The sequence below is a fragment of the Natator depressus genome, chromosome 3 (genome assembly GCF_965152275.1).
Source record: "Natator depressus isolate rNatDep1 chromosome 3, rNatDep2.hap1, whole genome shotgun sequence".
Lineage (NCBI taxonomy): Eukaryota > Metazoa > Chordata > Testudines > Cheloniidae > Natator > Natator depressus.
In genome coordinates, this window is record NC_134236.1 from 131,683,682 (window position 1) to 131,700,723 (window position 17,042).

At 44.5% G+C, this 17,042-nt stretch overlaps 1 protein-coding gene across 4 annotated transcripts in view; it reads left to right on the forward strand.

The window, feature by feature from the left end:
• The window catches only part of DISC1 (DISC1 scaffold protein), a 357,679-nt gene that overhangs the window by 149,500 nt on the left and 191,137 nt on the right, over nucleotides 1-17,042 (forward strand). For all 4 annotated transcript variants that reach the window (XR_012638870.1, XM_074948838.1, XM_074948839.1 and 1 more), the window contains exon 8: nucleotides 15,704-15,806. Coding sequence is in view for 3 of the 4 variants with exons in the window: in XM_074948838.1 (XP_074804939.1) it covers nucleotides 15,704-15,806 (103 nt within the window). In the remaining variant the exon portion in view is untranslated. The remainder of the gene's footprint in view (nucleotides 1-15,703; nucleotides 15,807-17,042) is intronic.

A 17,042-nucleotide genomic window follows, 5' to 3' on the forward strand; every position in this document is an offset into this window, starting at 1 on the left:
GGAGGTACCAGGGAAGGGCAAACTTTCAGAGCGGTGTGTAGGTCCAGCTATCCTTTTGAAAATTGTCCAAAGGGGTGGAGTGAAGGGGAAACTGAGAAGTCCCAGAAAGCGGAAAGGACTGTGTGGGCGGTGTTTGGGGGGGTGGCACAGAAAAGAGTTTTGAATCTGCTGCAGGGGAGGGCAGGCATGCATCTGCTCAGTTTGGAGCATCTGCATTTGCTCCTCCATTACTTTAATCATCCGCTCAGTAGTGTCCTTAACAAACGCCTGATTTTCTTTTCTGTCCTGCCTTTCGGCTTCCCTCCACTCCTTGAGTTCCCTTTTCTCTTCATTGGAGAAGTTCAGTACCTCCCCGAACGTGTCTTCTTTGCTTGGTCTTGGGCACTTTCTTATCTGGCGGAGACACTTGGCCAATGTGTGTAGGGTGTTCTGCAAGGCCACATCTGCTGAAGCACAAAGAACAATGCACAGGAGCATGATAGTTAAGTTCACACACGGTATTGAAACATTTCAGTAAAATACACCTCTGGTAACATAACATCGCTTTCTCATTGACCCTTGGCAAGCACACATCTCAGCCAACACCCAAAGCATGGTGAGTGTTGGCTGGGTTGGGGGAGGGGAGGGGGCACTACATGATGGAAAAGAGCACTCTGCAAGGGTTGCGGTGCACCTGATTAGGGGAAAAATTCTAAAATTCTTCCACACTTTTCCACAGCAGGGGGTCATTATAATAGATATCTCACTGCTGAGGGTAAGCAGGGAAGCGAGGGTACATCTACTACATGCTGTGGCTTCCACCATGGTCCCTATGCTGCTCCCCTGTTGTTAGCCCAAAACAGTTTAACTGTGGTCTACACAAATCAGAAGATGGGCTTTCTGCAGATCCCACCCCCTTCCGCATCTATCATCGGGTGATTTATTAAGACAGAGGTAGAATAAGATGTAAATCACAAATATTTATTATGCCACTAGTCTGTAAACTAGACAAGGACCCCCTTCAGACAACAAACAACATAAGCAAGACACACTCGTTACAATACCATATCCTGAAGACAGGGACACAATGACAAAAATTCAGGATACCGACAGGGACAGTGGTGAAAATCAGGGGCGCTGGACACCAAACAGGAACTCAGGAACTGGGTATTTTTCTCCCTCTGGACAGGTCCTTTGGGCAGGTGGTCTCCCTCTTGGGCAGATCTTCTCCCTCAGATAGGTCTTCAGTGCTTGCCCACGCAGTCTCTGCTTGACCTTGTAGTCCAGTGCAAGTATGCGCTCACTAATAGTGTGTAGCAGTTGAGTGCAAGTATGTTAATAGAGACCAAGAATCCAAAGTCCTATTGTAAGGGGACTGTTGCCCCCTTACTAACATTCAGTGCGGGTGTTTTAGTTGCTAGCTCCCAGTACTAAAAAGGGGGAAGGGTCGATGGGGAATCAGGACCCTGAGACTGACCGCCCCCAGGAACAATGGGGAGAGGCCAATGCTCCAGGTCAGCCTGAATGATCGGGTGGGCAGGCTAATCAGGGAGTCAGGAGGCCAGGGAGGTCCCGTCCTCCGTGTGAGCTGGAATTGCCTGGGTCAGACAGAGTGGGGCCGAGCTAAGGAGAAAGCAGGGGCCCAAACTAAGCTGGGGAGCAGAGCTGTGCCAGATCCAGACCAGACCAGAAAAGCAGCCCACAGAGAGCAGACCCTGTCCTAGGAGCAGAGCTGCAGCCCCAAAGCCAGAGGCACAGCCCAGAGAGAGCAGACTTGCCCTGGGAGCAGAGCTGCAGCAACCAGAGCCAGAGGGGCCAGAAAAGCAGCCCAGGAAGCAGGTCAGTGCTGGGAGCAGAGTCACAGAAACAGCCTGCAGAGCAGCCCTGTCCTGGGAGCAGAACTGCAGCAACCAGAGGCAGAGGGGTCAAAGAAGCATCCCAGGGAGCTGGAGGCAGAGCGGCAGCAGTGCTGAGACAGAGTGGTGGAGCTGGGGCTGGAGCAGTCTGGAGCTGGGTGCGGTGAGCAGCTGGGGAGAGCGAGGGGGACCCTGGGCAGCGGGCCCACCACAGGGAGACACCTCAGCCGAGAGGCTCTGCAGGCCAGGCTTGGATCATAACCCCGACAGGGTGCGGGCGACACTGGGAAGAAGGGTCCTACCACTTAGAGCCTGAGAGCGTGTGGCCGCCACCAGAGCAAGTTTCCAACCCACAGCATCCCTACAGCACAGCCAGGTCCTGAGAAGAAGGCCTGGGACTTACAAGGAACAGACAGTGAACTGCCCTGACATTCCAGAGACACTGTTTGTGATGTTCCCTGCCACAGAGCGGGTTGATGTGTTTCCTTTAACCTTTCCCATTTTTCCTTATTCTTTTTAAAATTAATTGTTGATTAAATAACTTGCATTTGCTTTAACTTGTATGTAATGGTCAGTGGGTCAGAGAAGTGCCCAGGGCAGAGAGAGTACCCCGGAGTGGGGACACCCTAGCCCCTGTCCTAGGTGACCACAGCAGGGTTGGGGGTCGAGTCCCTCAAGGGCAGTGAGGCCATTGGGTAAAGGAAGTGGGAGCAAGGACTCAGACCCTTTCGCTAGCTCTCTTCACCTTGGTAGTGCAGAAGCCAGGAAAGTTCCCCACAAGAGTGGGACTATTCCCCCGCTTACACTATGAGTCCTAGTCCCTCTGGGGCTCCTCGCAGCTAGCTGAAGTGTGTGGGACACTGGCTGTCACTCAGATGGACAGCCCTGAATGACAGGCGTGCTACTCACTAAATAACCTGCATTTGTTAGGCAGATTATGGCTGTCACATGAGTCTAACTGCCCTGACCTTTCCCCTCCTTGATTTGAAAAAGGCTGAAAGGGCACTAAATCATCTGAGGAGAAGGGTATCCAAGATGGAGGCTTAGCTGTCCTTTTACAACTCCAAGATGGACATTACATAAAACAGGTCAGAAACAGATTTTACCCAACACTGTGTGCTGCTTTGGTTCCTGCACAAGTGATTGCTGAATGGCGCGGGATGTTTCCTACAACGGGGGAAAGAACAAAGCAGCTCTGCCAAGGAACCTTCGGCAGAGGATTACCAAGTACCTCCAGGAAACTTTCCTGAGATCTCTCTGGAGGATTCCGGTGAGATCTTGGCGTGCATCAACACCTTGTTCTGCTGTACTTATTAGCTGTACCGGGGAATGTCTAGCATACAGAAACACAGCCAGCCGTGTACATTTCTATACCCTGAACCCACCTCTGCACTACACAAACTGCAGCCGCTTACCAGACATCTCCTCTCCTGCTTCTTGCTCGCCAGAGAGCAACTGCTGAGACTGGCTAGACACCTCTGGAGTGGTGAACAGTTCTTGGCTGCCTTTCCCACCGGGTGACCCCGCCAGGAGCTCCACATCGTCATTCTAACCCCACCTCTTCATCAATGACTTAGTCCTCTGGTTTAGGTCCTCTTTCTGCCGCTTTCAGGCCTGCTGAAGTATCCACGGGGCTCTTGGTGGAGGAGGTGGGGTCGCCACTGAGTATAGCATCCAGCTCCTTATAGAACTGGCAGGTCTTAGGTGCAGCACCGGAGCGATGATTTGCCTCCCTCGCCTTATGGTACGCCTGCCTCAGCTCCTTTATCTTCACTCTGCACTGCTGCGCATCCCGATCACAGCCCTTTTCACACAAGCCTCGAGAAATCTGCCTGTAGGTATCAAAATTCCTACACTGCACAGCCCCATATACTGAGCAGCTTCAGCAGCTCCACAGTGGTCCAAGCGGGAGAGTGTTTGCTGTGATAAGCTGCAATGGTCACCTGGGAAGATGCGATGAGACCTCTCCATGCCGAGCAAACAGGAAATGGAATTTCAAAAATTCCCGGGGCTTCTAAGGGGGAGGGGTGGATAGTTGTTTACCTGGTGCAGGGCAGTGGAATTCAAACTTCTGACCAGATGGGCATTGTGGAACACCTCCTGGAGGCCAATTAAAGCAATAAAATCAAGCGTGGTCTCTACGCTGGCACTTTGTCAACAGACATTTTGCACCAAAAGCCTTCTGTCTCTCATCAGGGTGGTTTTATTTCATCGCCAAAACAGGGCATTTTTGCCGCCAAAAGTCGCATCGCAGTGTGCATGCATCCACTGTTTTGTCGACAAAACTGTGTAGTGTAGACAAGGCCTCACCAGCAGAAGTTGGTCCAATAAAAGCTATTACCTCACCCTACTTGTCTCTCTATTAAAATTGTCATAACTCCAGGTTAACTGAATTTTTGCCCTCTCTATGGTCTGCTAACAGCTACTGCTTTAGGTCTCAAGCCTTTAGCCATCACCTCTCTGTGGGCGGGGACCTGCATCCGTCTCCCTTCAGATCAGCAGTTTGTTTGCGGTCTCCTAGCAATTCACCAGGGACCAGCACCTGCCCTTTGCTCTCTCTCAGGGGCAATGTCAGGGTTGCTAGTGACCAGCCAGCTTTTACAGAGCACAATACATTTATTTTAGGACAGTAACATTTAATATAAAATAAAACAATAAAGAGTGTACATGCATACTAAGTTTACTATCTTCTACAATGACAGGTTTCAGAGTAACAGCCGTGTTAGTCTGTATTCGCAAAAAGAAAAGGAGTACTTGTGGCACCTTAGAGACGAACCAATTTATTTGAGAATAAGCTTTCGTGAGCTACAGCTCACTTCATCAGATGCATACTGTATTTTCCACAGTATGCATCCGATGAAGTGAGCTGTAGCTCACGAAAGCTTATGCTCAAATAAATTGGTTCGTCTCTAAGGTGCCACAAGTACTCCTTTTCTTTTTATCTTCTACAATGAGACCCTGGCAGGTTCTAGTCCTTCAAACCCTTCCGGCAGGATTTTGCCCTCTTGGTTACAAACTCATGACATTTTTTAAATCAAAATGAGGGTCCTCTCAGCTATTTCTTGTCTCCTGGGTATCTTGAATTCAGTCTGAACTAGTATATGCAATTAACTGCATAGGATGGTACTTCTCTGAAGTTGTTTACCTGTCTCAGGATCTGCAATAATCACGTCCCATTGATTTTATTTCCTGGGTGAAGCTCAGTAACCTTCCCCCATGGAGTTAGAATACTGTCCATAGTTCATAAAGATACCTATAACATTTACAGATACAAAAGTGTATTATTAATCCCAGCGGCTAGCATCTGGCACATCTGAATCTAATAACTTTTTGGAGTTTCCATGCTTCCTAGGTCACTCATCTGTCACAAAAATTACTTAGTTTAACATACGGTAGTGCATTCCACAGATTATATATGTTTCTTAAAACAGTAAATGTTAAATAGATAAAATATTTAAAAAAAATTCATTGCATTCCCTCATTATTGTTTGTTTATTTAGAGGATAAATAGGAAGCACAATATTGCCCTTCTCCAACTCGTTATTTCTTTTTATATACTTTTATCATATCTCCTCCAAGTCGTCTCTCTAAGTAAATCTCTCGCTGATGATCGCTGTCTTCCAGCCTCCTGTGCCTCTAATATTTACATTGGCTTTTTCTACGTTTTCTGTTTCTACTACATCATTTTTGAGTTGAGGTGGCAAAAGCCACACACTACATGTTAATAAAGTGAACACTCCTCCACCCATTCCCTTCCCTTGAGAAGTAATACAGGACTTGAGACAATAACAAGCAGTGATGCTGAAGTGCATTATTGTACTTGGATGTATGGTGTTGACAGAGTGCTGCCCTTTGCTTCAGACACTGAACAGAGTTTCCATCTCCCTGTTTTTCTAAGCAATTGTTACAGTGAATGCTGAAGACTGCATCCCACTTTTGAAAGAATGTGTTAATTTTAGTGTTCTAGCCCACATTCCCCACTGCATTCCTGCCGCTGTAGATTAACATATCACACATGGAAAAGATGTAAAAGGATGTTACTATGCAAATGATGTTGTCAGTATTTTCTTTCTTAGGGCTTGATCCTAAGACTCCTTTCTTGCCTGGGCCCCAGTTGTTGCACTGGGACTGTTTGGCTGAGTAAGGATTACTGAATAAGGATTTGCACATTTAGGCCCTAAATTTAGGTGTTTTCTAGTTGCTCTAAAGCTCCTTGGAAGCCTATACATGAAAAACACAAAGAATATTTTTTTTAAAACCCCATCAATGATGTATTGTAATATAAACTCAAAAGCTGCATTAAATATGAAGTCACAGATGGTCTGGTTCCATATCTTTTACACAGTCCAAACTCCCTTTGACTTGTGAGACTTGTCTATGTGAGGAATATGGGATTGGGCTCCTAATATCCAGTGGCATAAGGATAGTACTATTTGGCTTTTTTTCATCTTCAGAACACTTTACAAACATTAACCTCTGTAGGTACACCTCTTAACAGCCTATGAGATAGGTAAATAAATATTTTGTACCCATTATACAGGTGAGGAAATTGGCAGAAGGGGTAAGAGCAAAATTCTAAATCCTTACTTCCATTGACTTCAGTGGGAGTTCTTGAGTAAAAACTACAGGATTTGGCTGTAAGTAACTGCCCTAAGGTCATGGACAGACTTATTATTAAAGTTAGGAATAGAATTCAGGAGATTCCGAGCTCCTAGTCCTTGACTTACATCACTAGGTATGACTGATGTATACTGTGTTGGTCAATGAGAGCAATGGAAGGTTGGGAAATAGAGTTGGGATCACATGAGCTGTTTGAATCAGGCAAATCAGAGAAAGAGGAGAAGGTTGCTGGATTTTTGAATCTTCAGTATTTTTATTACCTATGGAAAAGGCTTTCTTCTGTAGCTGGACAGGTTATCGTAATGAATAATGGTAGCCACTATGGAGATAGCAAAAGGAATGCTTAGTTTATTTAGAATATAACTAGTGTAAAATAGCAGTGTTATGATTAGCTAAAGAAAGTTAAGTTAGTTGTTTGTTCCCCTATCTCTTTCATTTAGTTTTGTTGAAAGATATCATTTGACATCCCTGATGATTAAAGTCCAGAATTTATCCACAGAACAGATATGGCACGGGTACTTGCAGAGCCTAATCCGCAAGCTTCTATCCTGGTCTAGAGGGACCATCTCTAGATGTAGGTTAAGCCTCCATTCAGCCCATGGCTTCTCTACTTAGGCTGTTAATAAGACTGCCAATAAGCACCAGTTCTGACAGTGTAGGTTGTGATGTGGACACACTGTTTTTCACATAATTACCAAACAGCCGTCTGATGGTAATGACTTTAAGTTCATACTAGCATTGGACATATTCACACTTCCTAGAGAGGAAAGATTCCTTGTGTAATTACCAATCCCCTGAGCCATCCTGTGCCCATAGAAAGAGAGCACCACTTTGACAGAAATCATTAAAAAAAATTGATTTATTTTGGAGAGTTGAGAAAGAAAATGGCTCCCAGTTTCTTTGGTACATTTGTAGTAACCCTGGCCTAGCTCTGGTGCAGCAGTTCAGAATGCTGTCCTGGGGGAAGAGACAACCAGAGAAAAGGGGGGCTCAGAATCTGCCCGAATGAGCAGTTGGAAGGTGGTTCATAAAAATGGAGGTGATAAGATGCAGCATTGGGTAAAAATGGATTTTGCTGAGGAAGCTGGACCATGAAAGGCCATGTGCAAAGCACAGAGCATATGACCGGTGATGTGGACCATTAGGACGTTGACAGAGGGAATACAGTTTGGGTGTCTGGGGAATAAGTGTGGCCCTCTGGGTGAGGAGCTGTTGTTTGCGGATGGAAAGGAGTCTTCGGATCAAGCCCTAAGAAAGGGCTGGAAAGAAGTGTGGTTAGGGTTGCCAACTGTCTAATCGCACAAAAACATAAGAACATAAGAATGGCCCTACCGGGTCAGACCAAAGGTCCATCTAGCCCAGTATCCTGTCTTCCGACAGTGGCCAGTGCCAGGTGCCCCAGAGGGAATGAAAAGAACAGGTAATCATCAAGTGATCCATCCCCTGTCGCTCATTCCAAGCTTCTGGCAAACAGAAGCTAGGGACACCATTCCTGCCCATCCTGGCTAATGGCCATTGATGGACCTATCCTCCATGAATTTATCTAGTTCTTTTTTGAACCCAGTTATGGTATTGACCTTCACAACATCCTCTGGCAAGGAGTTCCATAGGTTGACTGTGCATTGTGTGAAGAAATACTTCCTTTTCTTTATTTTAAACCTGCTGCCAATTAATTTCATTTGGTGACCCCTAGTTCTTGTGTTATGAGAAGCAGTAAACATTTCCTTATCTACTTTCTCTACACCAGTCATGATTTTATATCGATCATATCTCCCCTTAGCTGTCTCTTTTCCAAGCTGGAAAGTCCCAGTCTTATTAATCCTCCTCATATGGAAGCCGTTCCATACCCCTAATAATTTTTGTTGCCCTTTTCTGAACCTTTTCCAATTCCAGTATATCTTTTTTGAGATGGGATGATCACATCTGCACACAGTATTCAAGGTGTGGGCATACCATGGATTTATATAGAGGCAACATGATATTTTCTGTCCTATTTTCTATCCCCTTCTTAATTATTCCCAGCATTCTGTTCTCTTTTTTGACTGCCGCTGAACATTGAGTGGATGGTTTCAGAGAACTATCCATAATGACTCCAAGATCTCTTTCTTGAGTGGTAACAGCTAATTTAGACCCCATCATTTTATATGTATAGTTGGGATTATGCTTTCCAATGTGCATTACTTTACATTTATCAACATTAAATTTCATCTGCCATTTTGTTGCCCAGTCACCTAGTTTTGAGAAATGCTTTTGTAGCTTTTCACAGTCTGCCTGGGTCTTAACTATCTTTAGTTATTTTGTATCATCTGCAAATTTTGCTACCTCACTGTTTACCCCTTTTTCCAGATCATTTATGAATATGTTGAATAGGACTGGTCCCAGAATAGACCCCTGAGGGACACCACTATTTACCTCTCTCCATTCTGAAAATTGGCCATTTATACCTTACCCTTTGTTTCCTGTCTTTTAACCAGTTACCAATCTATGAGAGCACCTTCCCTTTTATCTCGTGGTAGCTTACTTTGCTTAAGAGCCTTTGGTGAGGGACCTTGTCAAAGGCTTTCTGAAAATCTAAGTACACTATATCCACTGGATCCCCTTGGTCCACATGCTTGTTGACCCCCTCAAAGAATTCTAGTAGATTGGTGAGGCACGATTTTCTCCTTACTAAAACCATGTTGACTCTTCCTCAACAAATTATGTTCATCTATATGGCGGACAATATTGTTCTTTATTATAGTTTCAACCAGTTTGCCCTGTACTGAAGTCAGGCTTACAGGCCTATAATTGCCGGGATCACTTCTGGAGCCCTTTTTAAAAATTGGCGTCACATTAGCTATCCTCCAGCCATCTGGTACAGAAGCTGATTTAAATGATAGGTTACAGACTACAGTTAGTAGTTCTGTAATTTCACTTTTGAGTTCCTTCAGAACTCTTGGGTGAATACCATCTGGTCCTGGTGACTTATTGCTGTTTAATTTATCAGTTTGTTCCAAAACCTCCTCTAATGATACCTCAACCTGGGACAGTTCCTCAGCTCTGTCACCTAAAAGGAATGGCTCAGGTTTGGGAATCTCCCTCGCATCCTCAGCCTTAAAGATGCAAATAATTCATTTAGTTTCTCCGCAATGGCCTTATCGTCCTTGAGTGCTTCTTTAGCACCTCGATCGTCCAGTGGCCTCACTGGTTGTTTAGCAGGGTTCCTGCTTCTGATGTACTTAAAAAAATGTGCTATTACTTTTTGAGTCTTTGGCTAATTGTTCCTCAAATTCTTTTTTGGCCTTCCTAATTGTATTTTTACGTTTCACTTGCCAGTGTTTATGCTCCTTTCTATTTTTCTCACTGGGATTTAACGTCCACTTTTTAAAGGATGCCTTTTTGCCTCTCATTGCTTCTTTTACTTTGTTGTTTAGCTACGGTAGCTCTTTTTTGGTTCTCTTACTATGTTTTTTAATTTGGGGTATACATTTAAGTTGAGCTCATTTTTGTGTAGTTCCCCTTTCTGAAATTAAATGCTACAGTGTTGGGTCGCTGTGGTGTTTTTCCTGCCACAGGGATATTAAATCTAATTATATTATGGTCACTATTACCAAGCGGTCCAACTATATTCACCTCCTGGACCAGATCCCGTGCTCCACTTAGGACTAAATCAAGAATTGCTTGTCCTCTGGTGGGTTCCAGGACCAGCTGCTCCAAAAAGCAGTCATTTAAGGTGTCAAGAAACTTTATCTCTGCATCCTGTCTTGAGGTGACATGTACCTAGTCAATATGGGGATAATTGAAATCTCCCCATTATTATTATTGAGTTTTTTATTTTAATAGCCTCTCTAATCTCCCTGAGCATTTCACAATCACTATCCCCATCCTCGTCAGATGGTCGGTAATATATCCCTACTGCTATATTCTTATTATTAGAGCATGGAATTTCTATCCATAGAGATTCTGTGGTACAGTTTGATTCATTTACGATTTTTACTTCATTTGATTCTACGCTTTCTTTCACATGTAATGAAAGCACCCCCACCAGCATGACCTGTTCTGTCCTTCCGATATATTTTGTACCCTGGTGTTACTGCAGTGGTTCCCAAACTGGAGTTTGCAAACCCCTGAGGGTTCGCAGAACGGTACAGGGGGTTCACCAGAAAAATGTCACTAATGGCGGCCAGAGAACCCCGGGCACTGGAGGCAGCAGATGGGAACTGGTTGCAGGGCAGACAGCCCGAGCCCCAGGGAGAGCGGGGCCTGGCAGTTGGGGCTGGCAGCCCGAGCCCTGGCGGTCAGCGGGATGTGCAGCCGGAGCTCAGTTGGCTGGGGCGGTCAATGGGGTCCAGCAGCAGGAGCCCCATGGAGTGCAGAGTGCGGAGGAAATTTAAACTTAAATCCCTGGAAATATTCATTTTTAGGAGAGGGTTCACAAGATTTCACAATTTAGTGAAAGGGGTTCCCGGGCTGTTAAAGTTTGGGAACCACTGTATTACTGTATCCCATTGATTTACCGTTATTCCACCAAGTTTCTGTGATGCCCATTATGTCAATATCCTCATTGAATATGAGGCACTCTAGTTCACCCATTTTATTATTTAGAATAGCATTGGTATATAAGCATTTTAAAAACTTGTCTCCTTTTAGCTGTCTGCCATTACACGATGTAATTGAATGGGACTCTTTTTTATTTGATTGTTTCTGATCAGGCCCTGCCTGTATTTTATTGTTTTCCAGCCTCTCGTCCTCACTAGGACATAGAGATTCTCTATTAATAGATCCTCCCCTAAGGGATGTCCAAACCACATGCTCCTCCTCACCCAAACACCCTTTCAGCGGACCCTTCCCTGCCTCTTCCCCAAGGCCCTGCCGACTCCACCCCTCTCCCTCCGACGCTCACTCTCCCCCACCCTCACTCACTTTCACCGGGCTGGGGCAGGGGATTGGGGTGCAGGAGGGATTGTGGGATGGGGCCGAGGGGTTCGGAGAGTGGGAGGGGGCTCTGGACTGAGCCTGGGGCAGGGGGTTGGGGTGCAGAAGGGGATGCAGGGTCAGGGCTATGGGAGGGAGTTTGGGTGCAGGAGAGGGCTCAGGGCTGGGGCAGAGGGTTGGGGTGTGGGAAATAGTTCGCGTTGTGGGCTCCGGCTGGGCGGTGCTTACCTCGGGTGGCTCCTGGAAGCAACTGGCATTTCCGGCTCCTAGGCTCGGGGGTGGCCAGGCAGCTCTGCGCGCTGCCCTTGCCTGCAGGCCCCCCTCCGGTTCCCGGCCAATGTGAGCTGCTGAGTCGGCAGCGTACAGTGCGCAGAGCTGCCTGGCTGCCCCTACACCTAGGAGCCAGAGGGACGTGCCGAATGCTTCCGGGAACCGTGCAGAGCCATGGCAGGTAGGGAGCCTGCCTTATCCCCATTGTGCTGCCAACCAGACTTTTAGCGGCCTATTAAAATCTACCAGTTTGGTTTCAGTAGCCACCAGATTGGTTTCAGTAGTTAGGAGATCAATTTAGATTCTGGGAGGGTTGGCAACCCTAGGTGTGGTCATCACAGAGTTGAAGCAAAGTAGCATCATAAGTTGGAGAACGGTGAAGGTGGGACACCTGGGGTGAAGCAGGACTTTGCAGCCAGGGAGAGGAGGAGTTGATTACCTCTTGGGGTGACACAGCGTGGTATTGAAAAACGTCTTTTATTGTGGTGGTAACTTAGGTTTTATTATTTTCCTAAGCGAGTACTGGATTTTAATATAATATAAATAATAGAGTAATAATATAATATAAAATATTGTTCCTGACAAATTTCTGGTTTTTTCCTTAACCTTAAATTTTAAACTTTATTATCTCCATTGTGTTGGTTTGCCTCTGCCTCTCCTCACAGTAGGCAAAGCCGAGCTGAGGCCTGGGTCACTGTGACTCAGTTCCCACTTGTTACAGTTCTTCAGCATCACAAGAAAATTATTGGATAAATTAGATGGAATACAGACAAGAAAATAAAGTGGACTATCTGGAGATTGGAGAAATTAAATTATGTACAGCAGTGACTAGAAATATATGCATTACAATTTAATAGGAAGATTTAGAAAGGGCTTCTATATTAATAGAGACAGCTTGAAGTATAGTTTTATTGGCTAAAAGAATAGCTGGCCCAATTATGATTAACAGATGCTTTTAGCTGAAATAAAGGGATATATATGATAATTAAATGCAATGAGTTCTAAGCATTATAGTTAATTTTATATAGTTAAAATAAGCCTCCTTGATGCATCTGGTGATAGTCTTACAATAGCTGGGTGTGATGTATAATTCATTTACCAAGAGATAATCTATGTGAGTGTATGTAACAGACAGCAGTGGTATTTTTGTCTGTTTATATGTACATTGTATTGCATCACTGAGGAAGGCAGTGCATCAAGGAGGCTGGGAAAAGCAAGCAAGCCTTCACCTAAAATTTCAGTTCAACTCCAGTTTCCTCAAAGATGGCCAGTGCCTGTTTGCCTAATGTTGTACACTAGGTTCCATCCACTGCTGTCATTTCCCAAGTGACAGTATGAGTGGGGAGGCAGCCCCTCCTAGTGGTTAGAGTCTATAACGTTGGCCCTGCCTGGCGGTAAAAGTCTGTGGTGGCAGCCCTGCCAAGCAGCAGTGGATAGGGGTAACCAGGCCCTCCCAGTCCACTGGCATCTGACCCAGGTGTTGTCTTGGGTGCTGTAAGGAAGACACCCGCTATCTGTGGTCCAACTAACACCCTTCCCCAGGGTCTCTTCCTATCGCTTTTTCCCTCCTTGGGGCACATTGTGGCTTGTGGTTGTCCCTTGCAATGCAGTCAAGGGCCTCTGAAGGCTGGAAAGTCCCAGCTTCATGCAGCAGTGCTCCTCCTACAGATACTCTCCTGGCATAACCCCTCCATAACAGTGAGTGCAGGTCTGTCTCTCTCCACATGCCACCCTGCTGTACTGAAGAGACTCCCTGGCTGGCCCCAGAGTTGTTCTGCACCCCTGTCTTTCCAGTGTGAGATTTAGCTACCCCATTATAGTCATGTTAGATAACTGCTTGATGATTATCTTTAAAGCCAAGGATGTTGACTGCCACACTGATATGAACCTTTACAGTAATAATTTTTTTTTGCTTTGTTATTTTTTCCTTTGGAACTCTAAAATCTGATAAGTAGAGCTTGGGAAAATGTAAGAGCGGTAAATTACTTATGATCTGCAAAATGTTTCAGAAGTGGTAATGTACATTAAATGTAAAGTATTGTTTGCTTTCATATCCGTTTTCTCCTCTCTCTCTCCCCCATACTACCTTCTGTCCTGTGCTTTGGCTTTTCACACTCTTTCTGGCAGATTCAGTTATATTTTTGAACCTGGAAGTTGTGACCCAGGGTCCTGGTGCCAAATGGCAAAAGGCACAGGAACTGCATATGGTTTTACAGGAATACTCTGGGTTGGATATATGCATAATAGTTCACCGAAGGGTAGCCTGTGAGGTCTCTGCTGAGAGCCAGTGGCTCACCGGTCATCATAATCTTTGCAAAATGTACTTTTAATATGTAAGGAATTATGAATCTATACTAAAAATTGTGATCTTAAGATCTTGGAGTTTAGGCAGGTCACCAAGAGGTGATGTACCTCGGAAATGTTCCTTTCAGGCAGGAGATAACCGATATCTATTTTCCTGTCTGGTCATTTGGGTATTATCTACTGTCATATAGCATGGCCAGAAGGCAGCAGGAGAGTGATATAGGAGGGATATGTAAGTCCCAGGATGAGGAGAAGCCTTATTCCCTGTAGAGGGAAGAAAGGTTTCTATAGATTAATTAAAAGCACCTGAAGCCAGTTAGAGCACCTGAAGCCAATCATCTGATAAAAACTCCCTGCTTCAATCAGCCAGGAGAAGGAGTTGGAGCAGAGTGCTTTGGAGTTGGAGCAGAGTGCAGTTTGGAGGAGTTGAAGTAGAGGAGAGTTTGGAGAAGTACCGTGGCTGGCTAAAAGACCAAGACCTTAGGTAAAGAGGTATCCGGCTTGTGCAGAGAGAGGGCAGGAAGCCCCACAAGCTGAAGAGCAGGAGGGGGAAGTAGCCCAGGGGAAGGAAGCATTAGTTCAAGTGGTTTGCCACTATCCCTAGGGCCCCTGGGCAGGGACCTGGAGTAGAGGGTGGGCCCGGGTCCCTCCCTCTCCACTACCCTTCTCTGGGTTACTAGTGGGACAGTAGATACCCTAGTTCAGGGGCAGGAAACTGCACCCAGAACCCCCACCCCCACCCCCAAGAAGAGGAAGCGTGGGACCCATCATAATCGTGCCAGCAATTTGCCACAGTACTGTATGTCTATATGCATACTGAACCCCTTCGGGCTAAATAAGAGATTGCAAAATTTACAAGATGAAATGAACAGCAGGAGGTGTCCTTTTTATGAAAAAAGGCAAAGGACTGTTCTGGTATATCCAGTGGGGGCAAAGAAACACACTGAATCCTTCATGTAGGAGGCAAGCTGACAGCATGTCAGCCTCATGAAAGGAGGGTCACAGCCAAGGCTGGGTATAAAACACTGAAAGGAGTTTGGGTGAACCAAACTCTACAAGACATGAGTGTTAATTAAGTCTGGGACCTAGAACGTGTTATGATTTTATTTTATATGTTGCCATTTGTTTCAAATACTTCTCCTGGCTACCGCTTGAATCTCAGTGCTTTGTTAAATAAACTTATACTTATATGATTTCACTATAAACATATCTAAGTGCTGTGTGTTAAGTGGAGAGGTGATCTGAGGTGGAACTCCACTGCCCACCCATAGTAGTATAGTAGAATTTGATGTTTCCAGTGAAGAAGGGGTATAGGAAGTTATTTCTGATAAACAAATTACCTGTACACTTTGTGTTACTGACTCTTAAAATCCCAAACCTCTGTTTACCTGAATTCCACTGGTTACCTGATACCATTATTGAAAATGGGCCATTGGTGCAAAGTTCATAATCTTGGCCTTCTGCTTAAACACAGTCACAATATCTACTACTGAAACATTCTCTGTGTTAGTTCTCTCATGTGGATAGCTAAAAATACAATACCGTTTTCTCGTTTTTATATTGGAATGTGTGGCAAAGCCAATGAATTCTGATACATGGCTTTACAGAAGTATCACACATCACTTTTTATTTTTTTTTTTTACCTTATGGTAGAATGTTATGTCATGTCTGGAAATCAAGAACATTTGAAGCCCTATTTAAATTGCCTTTATATTTTTTCATGAATGAATTATATATCGTGACTGTCTGCCTTAATTTAGGTTTGTGCAAGTCAGAAACTATGCAGTACTTTGAGGAGAAAAGTGAGTGATATTGAGACCCAACTACCAGCTTTACTTGAAGCCAAAATGCTTGCTGTATCAGGTAAGGTTTATGTGATAAGAGATACGACGGTAATGACTTTAAGTTCATATTAGCATTGTGCATATTCACACTGATTTCCTAGAGAGTAAAGATTCCTTGTGTAATTACCACAATGTCTTAGAAAATGTTTTGTGAGGGGGATATGTAATAGTCCTACTGAGAATATGGTATCTTCAGCATAGTCCAAATGTATAAATATGTGATCGGTAGATTTCCTGACTCTTACACGTTAAGAGTACCTATCACTCTTTAGTATCAGAAGAGCCTTACAAATAACAAAAAGTATAATAATTATATGGATGGATTTTAAATGACACCATAAAATGGAATACAATAATTGGTAGCTTCTGCTGTTTAGATTATTAAACAACTAAAGTTGGCAGCAAAAGAGCAATTTGGTCCGTGGAAGCACTCCTGCGTATTATTTACAACAGTAAAACACTGAAATGTGAATACAGAGCCTGATTCATAACAGGGTTACATGCCACTTATTTGGGATTACTGCACCATTTACTAAGGAAAAAAGACTAAGCATAATTTTGTTTCTAAGTTAAAGAGCTGGCTTTTGTAGTTCAGCAAGTCTTTCCTACGCATGTAAGTAGATACCTCTCCAGTAGGCACCTGCTACAGAGGACAAGCCAAAGTAGAGGAGGTGTGGATTCAGGCACAAAATGTATTCAGTCTTGCACCAAATTAAAGAAAGAGGCCAGTGTGTATTTTATATATGCCAAAAGGACACACATGGCCTGTGCTGTGGCTATTTACTCTCTTAATTAGAAGCTATAGTGCTATTTACAAAAGCATACATAATTTTAGAATAAAGTATCATGAGGCATCACATGTACTGCTTTCTACAGCTGAATAATGTAAAACTTGAATGCAGACTTCAGGATCAAACAAAATCCAAATGCAAATAATTAGGGCCCTGATCCTGCAAGGTGCCAAGCATCCTCAATTTCCACAGTCTTCCATGGGTCTCTTACAGACTAGAACCCCTTGTGTTTTGCTTGGGTAAGGATTGCAATTGTAATGGATTTTCTTGTGCATACGTTAAAGAAACACGGATCTGTGTATTTTTTGGAACCATGCACCAGATTCACCAGTATTCTCCAGCTGCTTTGCGCAAAGTAGCCAGACACCCGATTTACAGTTCTTGGTGTTGCGAGAGTGAAGAAGCCATAAAGAATTGGTGCATCAGATTTTGACACTTTCAGGAAATAAAATGTGTTCACCATG